The sequence below is a fragment of the Athene cunicularia genome (genome assembly GCF_003259725.1).
Source record: "Athene cunicularia isolate RWA chromosome 1 unlocalized genomic scaffold, athCun1 chr1_part1, whole genome shotgun sequence".
NCBI lineage: Eukaryota > Metazoa > Chordata > Aves > Strigiformes > Strigidae > Athene > Athene cunicularia.
In genome coordinates, this window is record NW_020799091.1 from 83,535,928 (window position 1) to 83,555,652 (window position 19,725).

Consider the following 19,725-nt stretch of genomic DNA (forward strand, 5'->3'; position numbering starts at 1 on the left):
TTATCAGTGCTAAATGGATAATGAAGAAAAAAAAAAAAGGCAGAATTAAAGCTCTCTCTCTTATAAGAAGTCTAAGAAAAATCTATTCAATGTCTGCTTTAGCCTTTAAGTAGAAAAGTTGAGAGTTATAATACCTACTTAGAGACAGACTTGGGAATAAAATGCAAAATGCCACATACTTTGTTTTAACCATTTCATTTTCTATGTGTGTTGCACCTTGCCCAGGACCCAAGTAATGGCTAGCATGCAGTAGATGTTTGTCTGTGGAAGCAGATCCCTCAGAGCACTGCAAGTTATTACTGTAACCTGCTTTGCAGTCACACTAATCATCTGCTTCTATGCAACTGTTTTGTTTTGGCCTAGGGATTCTTTTTCTCCCCCTTAGGACTTTAGGATATTGGTTTCATAGGCACTTCCTGCAGGTTTTCACTCTTAAAACCATCCTTCTTGCTGATGGCTTATTTAATTCAGGGCTTGCATTGTTGCATTTTTATAATCAACTCTCCCTTGCAGCAGAACACGGGAGGAAAGAAAAAGGATTTAAATAACAAGTCCATGAGACCATCATGAGTTTTGCAACCAGTCCGTTGCACTCTCTGCCTTTGTCTCCTACACCTATCTGTCTCCCCATAGGAATCAAATGCTGAGAATTACCTGTACTCTGTTTACCCTGCAATAAGTAAAAAAGGCCTCTTCTTTCTTGATGGTGCAAGATAGATGTTGAAGGGATATTGGTGTACAGGTTGAAGGGGGTGTGTGTGAGATTCTTTTGGGTTGTGCTTTTTTCCCTTTTGATTCATTCATGAGTTTAGATTTTGCAGCTTTAATATTGTGTGGGATTTACTTAGCAAAATGCTCCAGTAGAAGCATAGCTGTAGGCCTGTAAATACTCCTTTATGAAAGCTTCACTGCAATTACTTCTCTGCCTAAACACCTTTTTGAAGAGGGACTATGCAGTGGAAGCAATTCTGTGTAACAGGGGTGCAGATGGAGAACAGTTATTTCTCTGACGTGGATTTGGCTTGCACTGTTGTCACAGAACATACTTCTGACGTCATCTGTCTCACAGCAACATTTGAGGTAAACTCAGATTTTGGATGACACAGGGTGATTACCTGAGTGATGCAGTTTGGGAGGTGGTATTGGGAAAATAGCTAATACAACCATCCACAAATACTATGTCTGGACATAGAGGCACCTGGGATTTTGATCTAAAAGCCCTAATTTAGAGCATATACAGAAGTGCTCTGTGCACTGCCTCAGCTGAGTGATTTGGAGCTTATTCCCCTTTTAAAGGTGTTTGAGATTCGAAAAAGTATGTCCATATACTCCATGCCCTGATGGGCTCACTTTCCATGCTAGAGGGATAGTCTTTGTTGGGCTGCTAACCATTGCTGTCTTTCAGATAAAAGATACTGAAAAGAATCACAAATTATTTCTTGAGTAATGCACTGGTTTTGTGTGCATTACACTTTTTATAATAAAATGGCTGTAACTTATGTGATGAATTTCAAAAATTAAGTCTTACTGAGAAACTAAGTGCAGGCTTGTTTTCCAGTTTAAGGGATGAAAGGGGAACTAACTTTCTTAGCCCCCTGTCTCAACTCAGAATCCAAATGCAATAAGCTAGAACAGGTCTATTTATTTTATTAGGACAATATCAAATGTATGAATAGAGAATAATAATTAATATCCTTAATACTACTGTTACAAAGTATCTCTCATTTAATCTTTTCTGTCACAATTTATCACTTTTGTTTTTAAGTCCTAGTTATTAAGGACTTTAAGGACTTGCTAAATATAGCTTAAAAAATTTTGAATTTTAGGTCATACCAAGTATCTAATTACCTCAGGTATCTTTGTCTAATAAACTGACTTTAATAGTTTAGTGGTGTGCATGTTTGATTAGTTCCTCATTAAAGTTCCTTTGCACTTCCAGATTGTTGAGATTTTCAAAGCAATACGCATTTGATGGAAACAGTTATGTATTAAATTTTAAAGTTTAATTTAAATTTTCAACGTTATTCCTTCCACACCAACTTTGTTATCAAATGCTTGCAGGAAAATCTTTGTTAGCCAACCTGGCAATAATCCCTCCCTTCCTCCCTGTATTAATAAAAATAATTCATGGTGAGGAGGCCACATTCTTGGAATTTAAAAAATATATATACATAGTACACTGTTTATACAAAATGCCCCATTTCCTATTAGTGTACAAGTAGGAGGGTAAGTGTACAAGTGGGTAGATAAACAGATGTAGTAAAAAGTTAAAAACAGAACAAAAAAGCCTTTCTTAAAATCAGTGCTCAGGCAGGATCTGCCTATAGTACATAGAATCCAAATAGTATTAATATGAGAGTGTTATAACTCTTTGTAGGTAACACTGACAGAAATTTAGACTCTCCTTGTATCCTTCAAGTGCTGCTCTTATGCAAGACTTTCTGCTGCATAAGTTTCAAAGCAGTGCTCAGAAATAGTGTTTCAGTATAGGTGTTATCCCCTTCAGTTGTTTTCTTCACATTTATAAGGCAATGTATAATGTGTAAGGTAAACTAGAATTTAAAGGATTGTTGGAAATATGAAAATGTTTTTTGTTTACAAGAAGCTATATCAAAGCAGTTTTGATTCATACTTTTTAGCAATGTTTTTCTCTTTTTCATAGTAGAATAGCTTATTTCTCTATAGCACGATTCTATGGAAAATTTCAGATGTAATTTAATGTAATGTAAAAAGTGCCTAAGGTGCTTAACATTGATGCCTTTTTCTGATTCTGGTAGTTTATTTCTTCTATTTTATTATACTTTTTATTTCCTTTGAAATGGCCTACTTGTAGATATATTGTTATCTTTTGATTTAAGTTTTGAAGTCCTTTTTGAAATGGGATTGGGCACAGAGTATCTCAAAGGTTAAAATATCAATAATACGCTATAGGGATATAAGCCACTACTAGAAATAATTTGATGCCTCATTAGTTGTCATTGAGATATATGTTGTAAACAGGGTTTTTTTCCTAAACTTGTGTAGTCTATGATGTGACATTTTCAAAGTAGCTTATGAAGCCACTGCATGCTTTAATAAAAATCTACCCTGTAAAGTCCTGTGAATTTGTTAGCTGTGTTTTCTTTTCCATTCTTAGAGAAAGTAGTTTATTTTCTCCTTAGATGGAAGAAGAAAAAAATAAACCCCAAAAAATCTCAAAAAAGATTGCTGAGTACGTAAGAAGCTTAGTGACCAGAAAGCAAAAATGTGTTGGTGTTGAGTTGTTTGGGTTTTTTTGTTTGGTTGTTTTTCTTCTAGATTAATGACCAGCAGCTTCTGAACATGGGAAAAAATGAAACACAAAGCAGAATGATTTGTGGAAAAAAGAGTGGTCTTTTTGATGGGGCATATGCTGATAAACCAATGCATCTGTTAAATTTTTCCAAGAAAATGAGCCTGAGTGAGTCAAGGTGACAGTGAAAGAGTCAGGGACTGTTAGATTCATTCATGTACTCATGGAAGCACTTGCAAAAAGTAGCAGAAAGTTGGTGGAAACTGAGATAAAGTGTAGACAGAGGGGGGAAATGTGGCTTAGGATCTTACATGTTTCCTTTTAAATAAAACCTTTTTTTCCTTAGACTGATTGTTGTGGGCTCTGTGTCAGTGTGTGTGTGTTAAGTGGCATCACAGTTTCCATTTGAATAGAGGCAGAAACAGGATATGCCATGCTTCCTGTGTAATTCTTTATAAATACTAAATTTAATCATTAATGATGATGGATTAAGATTATGTTGGTTGCATCAATAGAGGTGAAGATTTATACTCCGCATTTCTTTTACTTTGGAAACTGATGTCCCTTTCCAGAGACTGTAGAGTCTCTATAACCAGGTGCAGCGAAGCAAGATTTCACTTCAGTATAGTGAATTACAGAAACTATGTGTTGCTAAGTAGCTAGTAGAAGACTTGAGCATGAAAAAGTGTAGGGTCAGTCTTTATTTCAGGAATATAATGTGAGGCATGTGTGGGTTTATTTGCTTAAATCCATTAAAAATACATCCAGAATTTCAGATGATCCGATATGAAACATTCAAGTCAATAGCTGAGCCTGAAATACCATCTACCTAAATGTCATTACTTTTTCTCAAGTTTGATTAACTTTATTTCCTCTGTTGGCAGAATAACCACCTAGGCACTATATGAAACATGAAATATTGTGCTGCAATTGTGTTTTATAAACCAGAATTCTTTTTCATGACAGTGTTAGAGGAAAAGCAGAAGTGAAAAGTTATTTATCTCTAAATGGTCTTGGAAGTGACATTGAAAACTTAAGAACTGCTACAAACTATTTTGCATGTCAGTAAGAAAATATTTGGGTTTGAATGCATGATGCTTATTTTTCTGAATTAGAGGTGTGGAAAAAAGGGTGTTTACACTTTGTTTTTTCTCCTTTGGATGCAGCATTTTTGCCTCATTTCCAACCTCTCATCTGTTGATAGTTTCAGTGAATGTTATTTTTACGTGCGAAGAACATCGCTGTGTAGAGAAATCACCCTAAGAGCTGAAATTCAATTTAGACCACCTAAGCATTTAGATTCTAGGAGGATATATGATCAAGTATCAGTGTGATTTTAGTCAGTGCTAAATACTTGCTATGGTTTCTGACATGATGTTATACCAGTTCATTTTAGAAACAGCATAGCAGGAAGAAGTGTTACTCTCTATATGCAAATTAAGAACTAATATGTGACCAGATCCCAAAGGAAAGCAAGATGATGCCTTTTACAGAAAGGAGGGTAGAAATAATTGGAAATGGAAAATTACTTAAGAAAGATAGAAGAGCTTAGTGTACGCATTGCATCTCTCGTAATCCAGCAAGCAATTTTTCCCAGTAGTTGCTTGATCTTTGGGTTATTTATGTAAGTTGCGTTAAATTTTCACATGAAGTATTCTGTTACTATGGTGATAGGTGCCACTCCACACTGATTGTTTAAATAAAATTAAGGCAATTCTTTGTACTCAGTAAGATAGGTAATTGCTATTAGTTTGTATACAAGGGTTATGAACTTAACTGCAGGTTCATTAAATATTCAGGGAAAGGCTCTAGACTTTTAGGAGCATTGTGTATGTTGCATAGGAAATGTCCTCTTACGTAGCATTTATTTAATAGCTTGCGTTATATTTTTCACAATAGAGATTTTTTTTTCCTTTTCCCTTAGTATCTTACATGGCGTGTGCTCACCATTCTGTTTTCTCCCATTTCTGTTGGTTCTTATGCATGTTTCCGATGGGGGAGGACAGAGTGTGTTGCTGCAGATACAGATGAGCTCTGGCTTCAGTGTGGAGGGGCAGGAATCAATGACAGAATGAGGATGCCATAGACCCAGTGGCATGAAACTGCAGGGATTGAATATTTGTAGCATAAGCGGGAAAGAAAGCAAATATTTCTGAACGGCAGTGGGAAGAAAATCGACAGGATTTGTGTGGGAAGCGAAGAGGAGTTGAAAATGGCACCCAGGTTGTGAGCTTGTGGGACATAAGGTGGTGGAGTTGTTGACAGAGATAGGGAAAGAAGGGGGAGAAGAGAGGGTTTGGGAAGAAACGTGATTTCAGCTTTTCAGCATACTGCATTGGGGCTGGTGGCAAATATCCAGAAGGAGATTCTGAACTGCGAATGTGAACAGAAGGGACAAGAGATCTGTGACTCATCTGCACAGAGATGATAATTAAAGCAGCATGATTTTAGGAGGCTGCTGAGCAATAGGGAAGAGGTTGCAGAAAAGGGGAGAGTTGAGGATGGAGCTCCCTGGGACTGTAGCAGTTGGAAGCAGGAGGAACAGCCATGACAGGAGATTCTTTCGGAGCAGCTCGTTGGGAAGAAAGCCAGGGAAAGCACATATTTTGGGGTGATCTCTTAGAAATACAGTATAGATTTTTACAATGGCTGTCTAATTCTGAAAATTATTTTTGTATGGCAGCAGCCACAGATTACCTGTGCAAGTGTTGGGTTGTTGCACAAGAGGAGCTTGTTACTGCATTTCAGGTAGTGAGTCAGGAAGAAGGTATTTCCCCTTCCCCATCTTTCTGTTCCAAACATTTGTAATTGTTGATGTCCCCAGGGCACACACATTTGTATCCGAAGTCCTGCTAGACCTCTTAAAATATGAGATGTGGTAAAGCACCTCAGGAAGCCTCTGCCTGTGTCATGCTCTTAATTCTTTGCCTGTTGCCAGAGGAGAATGTTACCAGATTTCAAGCTCCTGTAGCTTTTGGGGTATTGAAGAGTTGTTTCTTGGTTTTGTGAAAGGGGGTTGGAGTGGAGCGGTTGAACAGAGCTGTGTATCTGTCAATTTGTATTTTATTGTTCTGGTAATTACCCAGACATACCTGTAAATCACAGTCTAAGCAGTTTCCTAATATCTAATCATCATGCTCTATAGAACACAGAATTTCACCATAGCCTATATTACATTGATCAAGTTTATTGTTTCAAAGCTGTCATCAACTGTATTGGATATTTTTTCCATGCATTTTCTAAGTAGTGAAAGTCTAAATTAACTCAACCTATCTTACCCTTGTGCCTTTTAGGAAATCATGTACCACTATCTTGGTCTGAGAAAAGTGATAAAGGGTAATAATAAATGAATATAGTATGACAGCTATAAAACTTTTACCTTCTTCATGTGTTGGCAAAGCTTTAGACTTTTGTCATCATTGCTGTTGAGAACTCTTGTGAGAACCTTCAGTGATGCCTCACTTCAGTCTTGCCTTAGTTTTATTGTTGCTAAGTAGCAAGACTGACAGGCCATCCATTTGCCATATACTGGTATTAGTCAATTTGAGAAGCAAAAGGATTTAAAGGATGGCTTGGATTAATTCCAACCAGTGGCTACATTGCTCAAGAGAGATTTTATGCCAAAGGTTTGGCAATGCATGAGAGTCTGAACCCTCTTTTAGCAATCATGTAATTAATGATTTTTGTTACATATAGAGTACTGGAGTTACATAGTTTAGAACATTTTGCATGACATGGTGACAGCAATTCTATCAGACATCTGTTTTTAAGCAGTACATAAAATCTAGCTGTTGCCCTCTTAAAACTAGACATGGAAGATGTGTGGGATTGCTCATGAAAGATGCATTTCCCAGGCAATTTCACTACCACTTTTAAAAATGTGTTCCTAACCTTGCCTACATTTTATCAGCAAAATACTGGTAAAAACAGTGCAATATACACAAAGGCACACATTGCTTTCATGTTGCACTTGGACTGCAGAGGAAAACAAATTAAAAGAACAGTGAAGAAGCTCCACCAGAGACAGCTTGAAAGCTGCCTGGAGAACAAACTCTCATGGTGAGCTCTTGTTCTTTGCATGTTGCTCCAGTTGACTCCACTTCTGTATCACCATGCAGCCTGCTTTTGAGCAATGCTACTATCGTATGAATTCACAAAGGACATTTTTGGGCTAACATGTTACCTGAGAATCAGGAGATCTGTTTTTTGTTCCTGTTAATCGTGTATCCTGCTTCTATATCAGTTCCACCTAGGAAATTTCCTTGCCTTGGAGGAAAAAATAAATTAGGATGACTAAATATAAATGAGTAACTAAGGCATACTGCTGAATAATAAAATAGTGAAAGTTCATGTCCTCTCTTGAGCACTCTGATCTAAGGATTACTAGAAATGCTGAAATGTTCCTGTTTTGTTGCTGAAAGCGCTAATAAACATTTCTGCAATTCTCCCTTTTTGTATCTCTATCTGTATGTTTATATTTTATTTTCTGACCTAGCGTAACTTTATTCTGAGGTTAAGTCATGGAGTTGACAGGAACTGCCAGGAAGGGTGCAGTGCTGCAGCTGCCTAGAATATGTGGCAAAACCATGAAAAATAATAGCAGTCGTAGTAGTAGAACCAGTAATGATGGTATGTTTCAAGAATTATAACCTGCAAGTAGCCTGAGAGGAGAAGGTTTAACAGGTAATTGCAACAGATAATTTGACTGTTTGCTGACTTGGACTTGTAAACCAGATCATAGATATGCAAAAATAGTTGTTTTCTGTTGGATATTATCCCATAGTTATCCCATAGTTATGCCATAGTTATAGTACTGGAGAAGTGCATAAACGTTTTTTCACTGTGGGATATATAAGAAGTAGGGTGAATTGGCAGGTCTTCTAGATAGTAGTATTTCACATTTTAAGTTGAGATTTAATCAATTCAGGTGCAAAGAAAAGGACTAAAGAATAAGAAGAGTGCTGGTGTAATTAGCTGATCCCATTCCCTACTTCTGTGATATACTAAGACAAATGTTTAAAAAGAAGGCAATAATAGTGAGGGGAGAAGAAACTAAAATGGAAAAATAAAACATCATAAACATTGCTTTTGAAAAATAAAATTAACAAATTATTTTATATATGTTGCCTCGTGTGAATTGTTCTAGCAATGTGTGGGGCAGGGTGAGGTAAGATGTGTATATTTTGCAGCATTGTCACCAGTCATTGCCACCAGTCAGTGTCACCAGACACCAAAATGTACTGTCTATGTCTAGTTCAGTGGGTTTAATGTAAATGTCTTTAGTAAGTGTTACTTAGAGACATTGTGGTAGGACCTTTGCAGGTAAAACTTGTAATCTTTGTAGAAATAATGCAGAACTGTGGTTATGAAGGTCAGAAGTTCTGGAAAAAATATAAGTGATGCCTCTCAGTTGCAGTGTAGCATAGGTCTTGCTAGTCTTAAAAATAGGTTTAAAATTATACTAGTGTTGAAAGTGCAGAAGAACCGTCTCCCTGATGGTTGTGGTTTGTTTGTGCTCATCTTGCCTTCCTCCCTTACTTCATGTTTTTTTCTTTTTCATCCAGTTTTGCACCTTATGTTTCCCTTTTTATTAGGATCTTAGCCTAGTTCCAGCTGCCTCCAACAAAGGTTATTTCTGACATTTTGATGCATGAGGCAGAGCTGGAAAGAGTGACCATGAAAATCTGATACTAGTATTTAAGTCGTTCCATCATATTCCTCTCTTATTTCTCTTTCTTTGCAGGTGATACTGTCTGAAACTGCTACTGGCCAATATTTGACTACATCTTAGGAAGTATAAATTAACACAGAAATGCTTTTGTGGCTTTATTAGCAATATGCATCATTAATATTTTAGAAAATAATTTAGAGAAAAAAGAAGATAACCTTATTGCTGTTTCAGCTGAAGTTTTGTTAGGTTGTTTAGATGAAGATCATATAGCCTAGCTTTAGTTATAGTTTGTCAGTGAATATATGTGTGAAGTTCAGAGAATAAACAGATAAAACATCTCCTTGTGTATTTCAGTGCAGGGGTAGTCACAGTATTGTTTCACTGAGTAGCAAATTGTTAGCTTGTGTAGGAGTAAAGCTTGGTTGCAGGTCTTTTGTGTGTTCCTGCTTTTCTAAAGTAGAAAAAAGTTGATGTAAAACTTGTGTGTGATCTGTTTCTTACCTTAATTGCAATGTTTTGATACTATGGTTAAACAGATATTTAAGAAAATCTTTCAGGAGTAAGATATAGGCTTGTAGTCTAGGTGTGGAAGGAAGAGATGTTCTGCAGCTGTGGGTGGTATGCTATTAAGAATACAAATTTATTGCTAATTGTATGGTTAGTGACTCTTTTTATAGTTCTCAGGTGCTTTAAGCTCTTTTAGTTGAAATGAAATGGGTATGAAAAAGCAATAATTGTAAATGGTAAAGGCCCCCAGTAATAAGCGTTCAGCATATCATTCTACCTAAGGGATCTTTACAGAGGGTGGGCACAGTTATCCTAAGCATTTGCTTAAAGATGAAGCACAAAGCAGTGGAGTGACTTTAAAAATCAAAGGGGAAATAAACTCTTCACTGAAAGAAAGTGACATGTAGGTTTTGCTCTTGGGGTCATTCAGAAGCAGTCCGATCTCTAGGGATGGCTGCAGGAAGTTAAAATGAGCTTGCTATGATGCAGGGATCAGCTTGGTGACCTTTTCTAGGTTTCTTTGAACCCTAGACTTCAGGGCTGCTCTGGGCTATGCCAGCATTCATCTTTGCATTCCTGCACATTTCCCTGAGTTCATGGTTGAATTATGTTTAGTTGGATGTCATTCATGTATGGAAAAAGTATATTCTGGAATTGTTTTTTTACTTAAGCTTTGCACCCCTTTTTTTTTTTTTTTTTTTTTTTTTTTTTTATTAATGGTTTACTGAACTGTTATTTTTTCTCATACCTGAATATGAAGATGTAGCATCAACAATCGGCTGTCTGCTACGCAATGAACTCATTTAGGAATTCCTCTTCCCAGACCCTGGATTTGTAGCGACCTGTGTGTCAAGGAGAGAATTTAAGGGTGAAGCCACCTGCCCCTATACATAGACTGAATGCCTGAGGAGATTTCCACTTGCTTTAGAGTCTTTGTAGATTCAGAAACATATTTTTTTTATGGTTTATCAGAACTATTGTCAGCTATTTCTTTAGCTTCCTTCATGACTCTGTGGAAGAATTTCATTTCAAGGATGTAGCAATGTTTCTCTGTTATTCATTGTTTTCTTGGTTGTAATAAACCTCTACAGCATTTAAGAACCCAGGGTCCTTCCCTTAGTGAGACTTCTCAAACAGTATCCTCTTTAAGCTGAATGTTTAACCTTACAGTAAACTCTTTCAATTACCAATTAAATAATTGTCTGCTTAAGAGCATGTCTCTTTTTTTTCAATGTAAATGTTGCAATCCCTTCCTGCTATTTTTGCAAAATGATTCATAAGAAACCATGCAGAACATAGATGTATCCAGATTGAAAAATGTTACATGCCCTCCCACATATAACAATGAAATGTGTGTTTTGCTACTAAGATTGCAAATACTTCATTGATGTCTGCATATAATTAAACATGTTAGATTTTCTTTCTGGCTGTACTTACTGGCAAATGTTTCCTGAATGCCAACAGCTGCTATTAGGAAAATACTCCCTGATCAACCTGCTCCTTCTGCATAGGTTGCTTTGTATAAAACTTAAGAACACATTGGCTTTTCTTGCCTGAGTGACACTAGAAGCATTTTATGGATTAAAAGATCACTTTTAAAAAGCAGTTGTGTAGAACAAAGTTGTTTTTCTAACAGGATAAACTGATTTAAAGATGAGATATAAAGCATGAAAACTTACTCATGTTTTTCATGTGGGTTATTAGGTAGGATATAAAGCGTCCATTCTAATCAGAGCTTGCACTGATTACAATAAAGCTGCAGTGTATGATGAAATTAGAAAAGAGTGGTTCTTTCACCAATGTTGATTGGATTTCATGTGCTCTCTGCCTTGCTAATTCCATTTCTCTACATCCACTGAGATTTTGGCCCGTCAGAAAAGCTTTCACAGCCCCCAGCCTCCCATCTGTTAGTCGTGCTTATAGACACCGCCTCACATGCTGCATAAGGTGACAACAATGTGCATGCAGTCCCCAGCAGGCTGTATGTAATAAGATGGTCCGACTCAAGTTTCCTATGAGTTTTGTATTCCACATTTGTCTTCAATCCCATTGCATGGAGTATTATAAATAACCAGTGGTTCCCTTTTCTTTTTCCTCCCAGGGTTTTCCTGCTCTTCTTTGGCAGGCTGTGCAAACATGTCAGTTCAGCTCAGCTCAGCAGGAATTGTTCAGCTTAGTTTTCTTTCTTAATTACTTAAGACTATTGCTGGTACCTCTGTTTTTCAGTGTTACTACTAGAAGTGGGTTATCTGGGTCTGTGGTCAGGAATGGGCCACTTGTCTGGCATACATGTGACTAGCTAGTATGTGCCAAAAAGATGTAAAGTGAAGGAAAATCATTACCTGTCTCAAGGAAGGAAGCAACAGGAACTAGTGAATAGATACTAACATTTACCGATATTTCCTTTGTGTGATGGCTTCACACTCTGGTTATGTGAAACTTTCTGTTGTGTTTGAGGCTTTGAAATCCTCTGTTTCATCCTAAAGACTTTTCAGTTCAGTTTAATTCTTTTTAAGGATAAATCTAGGAAGAATGAATGATTGGATCAATTTAACCTGTCCTTTCTGCTTTACTTTTTCAGGATTGCACAGTATATGAAACAGAGAATAAAATTCTTCATGTGGTGAGTAGTATTTGGATTTCTATTAATAAATATTATTTGTACAGACTACATAGAATTATAGAGCTGCATGTTTTGTGCTTTTTCTATGCAATGGCAGTGTGAGTATGACTGAGCGAATGCATGGAACTACTTGTGAATAGATAATGAGTTTATGGAAGCCAAACTTGGCATATTAGAAGCCAGGAACTTTTCAAGGCCTTGTGTTTGTCTGGCTCAGAGCCATCTCTTATCTATAAACCATGGTCAGAAGAATGATTTTGAAAAATAGGGTATTTTTTGAGATAGAGTTGGTTGCTAGGCTTCTATGAAATCATATATATTTCCGTTAGTGATATAGCTTCATTTATACAGCTTTATTCCTCATAGGAGCACAGAGCTAGCCTAGTGATAGGAAAGTTAATGCATTTCTTTCCTTTTGAATTCTCAGCATAAATACAAGGATCTATTCGTAACACTGTTGATAATAACTAGAGCAGATGAAAGTCATCAGCAGTTTGAAAGGCTGGTACTTTGTTGGATGGAGACTCCAAAGCTTGAGTAAACTTTGTCTGAAAGCTGCATCTAAGTTTTAGATATGAAATTGTGTTTTATGTTGTGGCTGTAGTTTAGTGAGTATTAAGTTAACCCAGAGCTTGTTTCTAAAACTGAGATGTGAAGGTGTTCTTCCTAAGAGTGCATAATAAGTTGGTTTAATTTATTCACTGTATTTCACATTTGGGTAGGTTTTGATATGTTACTGTTCTTATTACCAGAGCTTAAGCTTTTCTTTTTTTTAGAAGGTGAGCTTCCCAGTAAATTTTGCTATACTTATTTTTTTTCCCAGTACTCCCACATGAAATATTTTTGATGCTTTGATTTCACAGTGATGTGGACTAAAACATCTCCTTGTATTTCCAAGTTTCACTGACATTTTTCCCCTGAGGGATACAAAGAATTAGCAATTTTAGTGAGGCTGACATCATCATCATCTTTGCTAGGCTGATCTCTGCAAGTATTTAAGTAATGAAGTTTTTAATTGCATAATCTTGGCAAAAGTTGAAGTGTTGTAAGTTTGAAATCATTATATATAGCCTGGTTTTCAATACATGCTTGTTTTCTGCTGTGAGAGCCAAGAGTTCTGACATCTGCTATACACAGTATATATCTTTTACAAATTAGCACAAATGATTGTAAAGGGAGCTGGCAGTGTTTAGAGCTGATGAAGCATCAGTTAATATAGTCTTCAACAGAAAACTTTGAGGAAGTTGAGAGGGATTTATTTAAGGGTGCACAAACCTGAGACAGGTTTCAAAAGTTATATTACCGTACCTCATTCAGACTCACATAGGCTTCTTTTTTTTAACGCACAGTAACTTCATTGTGGTGACAAGTGGACATATGTATTGTTGTGGAGAGCTTAATTAGCTTCTACGATTACTGCTCAGGCTTGTAAGAAAACATGAACTATGTTGAATGTTTCACTGAAGCCTAGGAGTAGAAATTACTGTATGTATTACATGTAACTTGGATAATTTCTGACCATGTTGCATTTCATCTGATGGATGAGATCTTAAGGGACAAAAGGTGACCAAAAGCAATTGAGGAAAGACATAAATCTGTGATTGAATAATTAAAAGATGGGACTTGAAATAATATTTTTAATTCGAAAGGGAGTATTTTACATGTGCAACTGAAAAAGTTGATGATAGAATTGGAATTGAAAGCAGTCACAATTCCCTATAACCCCTCTCCTTGGAAGACAGAAAAAGTTGTTGTGACTTTAGCCCATTAGACAATTTGGGGGGGAGCAATCTTAACAGGTAAAGTTTAAAAAGAGGGGGAAAGCCTACTGATGTCAGTCTCTTGAGAGTGTGCATGGTATTTTTATGCCAGTGTCAAAGGCGGCAGAATGTTAGATACCTTATGAGAGATAAATAATTGAATGCACGAGGACAAACTAAATTAAGATGTTCTAGAGGGGGATTAAGAATTTAAATCTCCTGTTATAGGCTGCATTCAGTAAATTTAGAGGTGAATGTTAAAAAGGTTTTCTTATCTAAAAAGAATAGTAGGAAACTTTGGTAAAGGTGTAGAAAAAATCTTGTATGAGAAATGCTGGGAGAACTAGGAAAGAATTGGAGGAGAGAACATGTACACAGATATAGAGAACAATTCTGTCTTCTTAAATTCAAAGACCATTAAATGCAAGTCCATTTTCTGAGTACATTTCCCATCTGCAATCTGTGCAAACTCCTGGAGATAACAGAAATGGTGTCTGGCCAGCATCACATCCAGATGCCTTTGAATGATAGGATACCAACATATAACTGTGTTTACTGGGATGACTTAGAGGGGAAATTGAATTCGAAGCCATGGGCTCAGCGTGTATGTTTTCATGAGCCACATTCTCTTCATGACATAAGGAAACAAGGTTCCTCACAAAAGTGAAAGGCAATGACTTACATCTAATTAGCAATGCATTCAATCAGCCTAAGGAAATCCTTGTTGCAAAGTATTGTTCCTACTAAGGATTGAAGTCAATTTCAAGAGATCCTTCTTACATAAGTAGAAAAGGAGTACAACTACAGAAATGAAAAGAAATTAAATGACAGTTATGTACCGTTATTCTTTAGGACACCAAGAAATTTACCACCTTAGGAGCAGATCACTGGATCAAAATAGTTGATTTTTGTCCACATTACCTATTGGTTGCCCACTGGCTTACTTCAGATTGAAACTCTGTTCTGGGTTGAACATCTTCACTGTTCATGTGACTGAAAGTGTTATCTTGGACTATGTGCTGTGGTTCAGGGGCTGGATCTCTGTAAGCGCATTTCCTGTGGGAAGACTGCCCTGTTCCTCCTGGAGCAAGCCTACTTGGGGCCAAATTGGGGGGCAAGAGGATGTGTGGGCACAGGCAGGGAATGTGAGACCATTCTGCTGCTATTCAGGTGCATACATGGGTACCTCCAAAGTTAACACGTCACTGAGTGTAAATGTTTTTCCTCTAAAGGATGGTGCAGTAGGCAACATCCCTCACCAAGGGCAAGATCCTCAATTAAATGACTGATTGGTTTGCTTTAATTAGGTAGGGCAAAAAATAGTTAACGTGCTCGTATTCTAATGGCAGTAATTTCTTTTGAAAAGCAAATGAATGTGCTCTTTTTCAGAGATGGCACTGTGGGTGTTCATGTGGAGAGACTGCTGAATCACCTTGTCCACAGATAGCATGTTTTAGTGTCGATAAACTTATTCAGATGTTAGTTTTTTAGATACCAATGATGCATTTAAGAAATCACATTCTGTGGAGACAGGACTGTATAGCTTCAGCATATATTCAAGAAAGACGTAATTTTGTTTACTCCAAGCAATTTGAGTTTCAAATATTATATAAAAATGTTTTTATTGTCACTCACTGTATTAGCTTAAGTAGTAAACTAATTGGTGTTATTCAACTAAACACATAAAATGTAGCTAAGGGAAAAAGGCCTTATGGAAAACTGATGGAAGTTTTAAGAAGAAATTGCCTTCTTCAAATCATTTATTTCTTCTGAATGGAGTTGCAAAGTGTGTCTGGGAAAAAATGTCTCTTTAATTTTCTGCTCTAGAATTGCAGATCTTTTGAAACAATTATTTTAAAGACATTTCTATTCCTTAAAGTTTGTGGGGGTTTTTTGTGGTTTTTTGTTTGTTTGTTTGTTTTGGTTTTTTTTGTTTGTGTTTTTTTTTTTTTTTTCCTGTGAATTCATTCACACAGGCACTTGGTTTCTGTGGAATAAGAAGCATAAAACCACACAGGAATATAATGTGTTAGGTTTTGCTCATTAAAATGTTGATGCTTCTGAAATATTCATGAATACAGATAAATGCTTCATATTTCTGCCACTTCATTTCTGAATGTTTTTTCCAGGTTACCTTTTGCGCAGTAAGCAATGTAATAAGTAAATAAATGTAATAATTTATTAATAGAAACAGAAAATTAATATCACCAGAAAATAATACCAACAGAAGTACATGGCAATAGAAAATATTAACTTAAGAGGAACAGGTTTTAAAATACAGTGGGCCAAATATGAAAGGGTAAGCCATAAGTGTGATGTTTGCTTCAAAATTGGAAATTAGTATGCTCTTACTAGTTTATATTTAGGGTTTTTATATTTATTTAACTTGAGATGATAAAATATATGGAAAACTGCTCAACTTAAAAGGGTATCAGTTCTGTTTATTTAGGGAATTATAAGTTAGTAATTGTGAAATTTTGAATGGCACTTTAAAATCTTGGAAGAATAATTAATTAATTCCATCCAGCTATTCAAGTCTGTGTATGATGGAAATATCTAGTTCAGATTAATCCACATGAATCAGTAGAGTATTAAAGTGAGAGTAAATAATGAAGGGCTAATTATAGAAAGTAGAATCTGGGTTCCAGTCAGATTAATAATAATTTTTAACTGGATTTTCTTTTGACTATTTCTATAAAAAAAAGAGCATGTTTGTCTAAGGAATTTCACTTTCACTACTTTTCCTGAAAAAAAATACTGTTTTATTGAGTTAGAAAACTGTAGAAAGTAGAGCCACAGAGTGAAGTTAATATTCAGAAGTTTTTGAAAAAGAAAAGAACAAGTAATGGATCAGAATGCTTTCTTTTTACAAAGAGCCTTGAAGAAACTACAGTGATGATAATTCATTCCTGCCCACGACGTTTGAATATTTGGTATAGAACTATAATCAACTAAAAATGCATCATCAAAGGTATCATTTTTATAGTCTTATGAAATAAAAAAATAAAATAACACCTTCTTGCTTTTAAGAGTTTCTACCTTGCTAATTGGGCCCAGCAAACTTCTTTCTAATCAAAGCCTCTCTTTTTGCATCCAAAATAAGATTTAGTTCACTGTTCAAAATTCATGTTTATACAAATGAAATCCAGGCCCAGCTGGTTCTAAGATTGCTGGAGTTACTGATGTATTTCCTATAGTACAACTAACGTTTTAGACTAAAATTAATTGATTAATAATTATTTGCCTTGGCTGAAGATAACTAATTAGATTTCATCCTGAATACTCATGTAACAAGTTGCTTCATATCAGTCAGTTGTAACTAACTGAGATTTTTTTTGAACAGATTAAACTTAACTTTGTCAGTACATTTTTTTTTTTCTTAATTTTGAATGTCTGTGTGTATTATTGGCATCCTATTGCTCATTCAAGTGATGTAGATGAGAGAGTTGATGGGGAAAGCTGGTGCTTTTCTTCCCCTCAGCCCTAGGAATGTGTTTTATCCGGGATGCTTCAGTATTGCAAATACTTGGCAAGATAGACTTAAGTTTGGTCATTACCCTGTGTAAAATTATGGACAGGAACAAACACACATCTCTTCGCTTGACCAGAAATGCTTGGTGACCCTAGAGCTGCCCAAATTGAACAGATAACAGCTGAACGGTTTGAGGAATGGCCACAGCTTGTGGAGGCCTCTGAAGCTAGCCATGTCCCTAAGTACTTCCACTCTGCTGCAGAAGACAGACATTTTCCCAGCACAAATTGAAGTAGTCAAAGAGAATCAGAACAGATGCAAATCTAATTTAGTCATCTTTAGGTCCTCATCTCTCTGGCTGAAAGAAGGAGTAATTGTGGAAAATCTATTAGAAATTGGTACACTACAGTCCAAAAATACAGGTAGAAACTTAGTATTCTTTTTCATTCTTCATGCTCTGGGGTGCAAACTAGTTGCCTACTGAGTTAAAGAAAATGTTTCCCTTTGAATTTCTACCAAACAACTATATGCTGTGTAGTGATATTTTTTTATCCCCCTTTGAATCATTTATCTTTGCAAATAAAGACTGTGGTGTAGCTTTAATCTGCAATTATAAGTTTGTCACTGAACAGAGAGGAGAATTTATTACTAAAGTGCAGTGATGAGTTACCACAAAACAGAACTGAAGTCATTGCTGTAAGGTTTGTAGTGAGAACAGGGACTGTATGACAAAAGCAGAAAATGTAATCATCTGTTGATTTTTCTTTTGTAAGTTACTTTTTTTTTTGGCCTAGCCAGATCCTTTTCCTTTTTTCAGATACCTTGCAAACTGAAAGCTGAGTGCAGTTCGAGAAAGACTGGGCATTTTTAATGCCTACTGATTTTTGTTGGAGCAATTGGATGCTCCTGTGTGTCTTGCGGTACTAGCTACAGTATTGCAGGAGGGGAATCAACAGTTACAAGAGATAAAGGATCCTGATCTCCTTAAAAGTGTTTACATAAACAGAAATATAGCTTTACAAAGTAACAAAAGGTAACTACCATTTGAGAGAAAAGGTGAGTTGTACTGTTACCTGATTTTAGTGAAACTAAAATACACATCTATGATGCACCATGTGCTGAATAGTTACACTGAAAAATAATGCATTCGTAAATTGTTAGGAACAAAATGAATAGCAAAGGTGTGCTGTTTGTGTGCTTTTCTTCCACTCAAATTGCTTGAGTAGCCTACATCCAGAATATTATGTCAGACCATTACTTTCCATCAAATAAAATAAGAATTCAAGAACTTTTTATTAATAAATAATAATGATAGAAATGTAATAATAAACACCCCTGTTTTTCTCACACCTAGATAATTTGTGAAATTGGCTTTACATCTGCCAAGCTGAAAGCTCCAGTGAAGACTTGTGAGCTTAGGGAAAATTTAGCCAAGGTAGAAGCGAACTATCATTTTCAGATTTAGGCAGAGTTGTTGCTTGAATGAATATGGAATGTACCCGATAAGCCACAGTGGTTTAGGAAGAGGGGCATAGAGGAGTCAAAGGCAGTTTACTTGAGAACTTTTTAAATATAGTAGCATGTTGCCTCCATTAAATTAACGTTGTTCCTGTGCCATGGGGCAGCATCTTTGCCATGGAAGGTCCTGATCCACTGAATAGGTCCAAGGGTTTTTTTGCATAAAGAGGCCTAATGGGGAGGAGGTGCTCGTCCTGAAAAGGCTGTTTTGTCTGTGTTCTGATTTATGCTGATTGATAAATTAAAAGGCCTTGGACAATGAAGTCAATGGCAATAATCTTGGCAGGAACTGGATGGTAACTACATTCAGAGCCACTGATTTAGCTCTGTTATAAACTTGTATGGCTGTACCCTTATGAATATGTCCCAAAGCCATTCAAGCTCCCATATGTTCCTGGGGCTGATTTTCCGTCCTCCTTCATCTCCCATCCTCCACAGATACACAAAACCAACCCACAGACCGTGAATGAGATGTTTCTGAGAGTAAAGGCAAGGAAAAATGCATTAGTTTGCTTATGTCAGCCTCAGGGCCTGTTTTCAGTGAGAGCCTGTGTACTGTGTCTTTGCAGTGGGGAGAGGATGGATACCTGTGGGCCCCTTGCCATCCTGTCTCTGGGCAAGCTCAGAGATCATGAAAATTTGCCTTTCACACAAGCATAATAGAAACTTGATCCTACTTACAGTCCAACTGTTTACCCAAGAAGTATTTAAGCAAAATTATTCAAATGTTTAATAGTTAAGGGGATCTTGTAAGATTCTGTAGTATTCTAACACAAAAAAGGCTTCTTATACTTTCAGAAGAAATCTGGAGTTGTTAGATATTTTCTTGTAGCACCTGAAAGTTTTGGATGGTTGGGCAGAACCAAGACCTATCTTCTAGAAAAATAGCTGTTTGTTCCCTAG

The 19,725-nt window shown here is 36.4% G+C and overlaps 1 protein-coding gene across 1 annotated transcript in view; it reads left to right on the top strand.

Moving 5' to 3' along the window:
- CNKSR2 (connector enhancer of kinase suppressor of Ras 2) overlaps positions 1 to 19,725 on the top strand; it is a 196,807-nt gene that overhangs the window by 30,985 nt on the left and 146,097 nt on the right. The window contains exon 5 of the mRNA XM_026846267.1: positions 12,031 to 12,072. Within this exon, the coding sequence (XP_026702068.1) occupies positions 12,031 to 12,072 (42 nt within the window). The remainder of the gene's footprint in view (positions 1 to 12,030; positions 12,073 to 19,725) is intronic.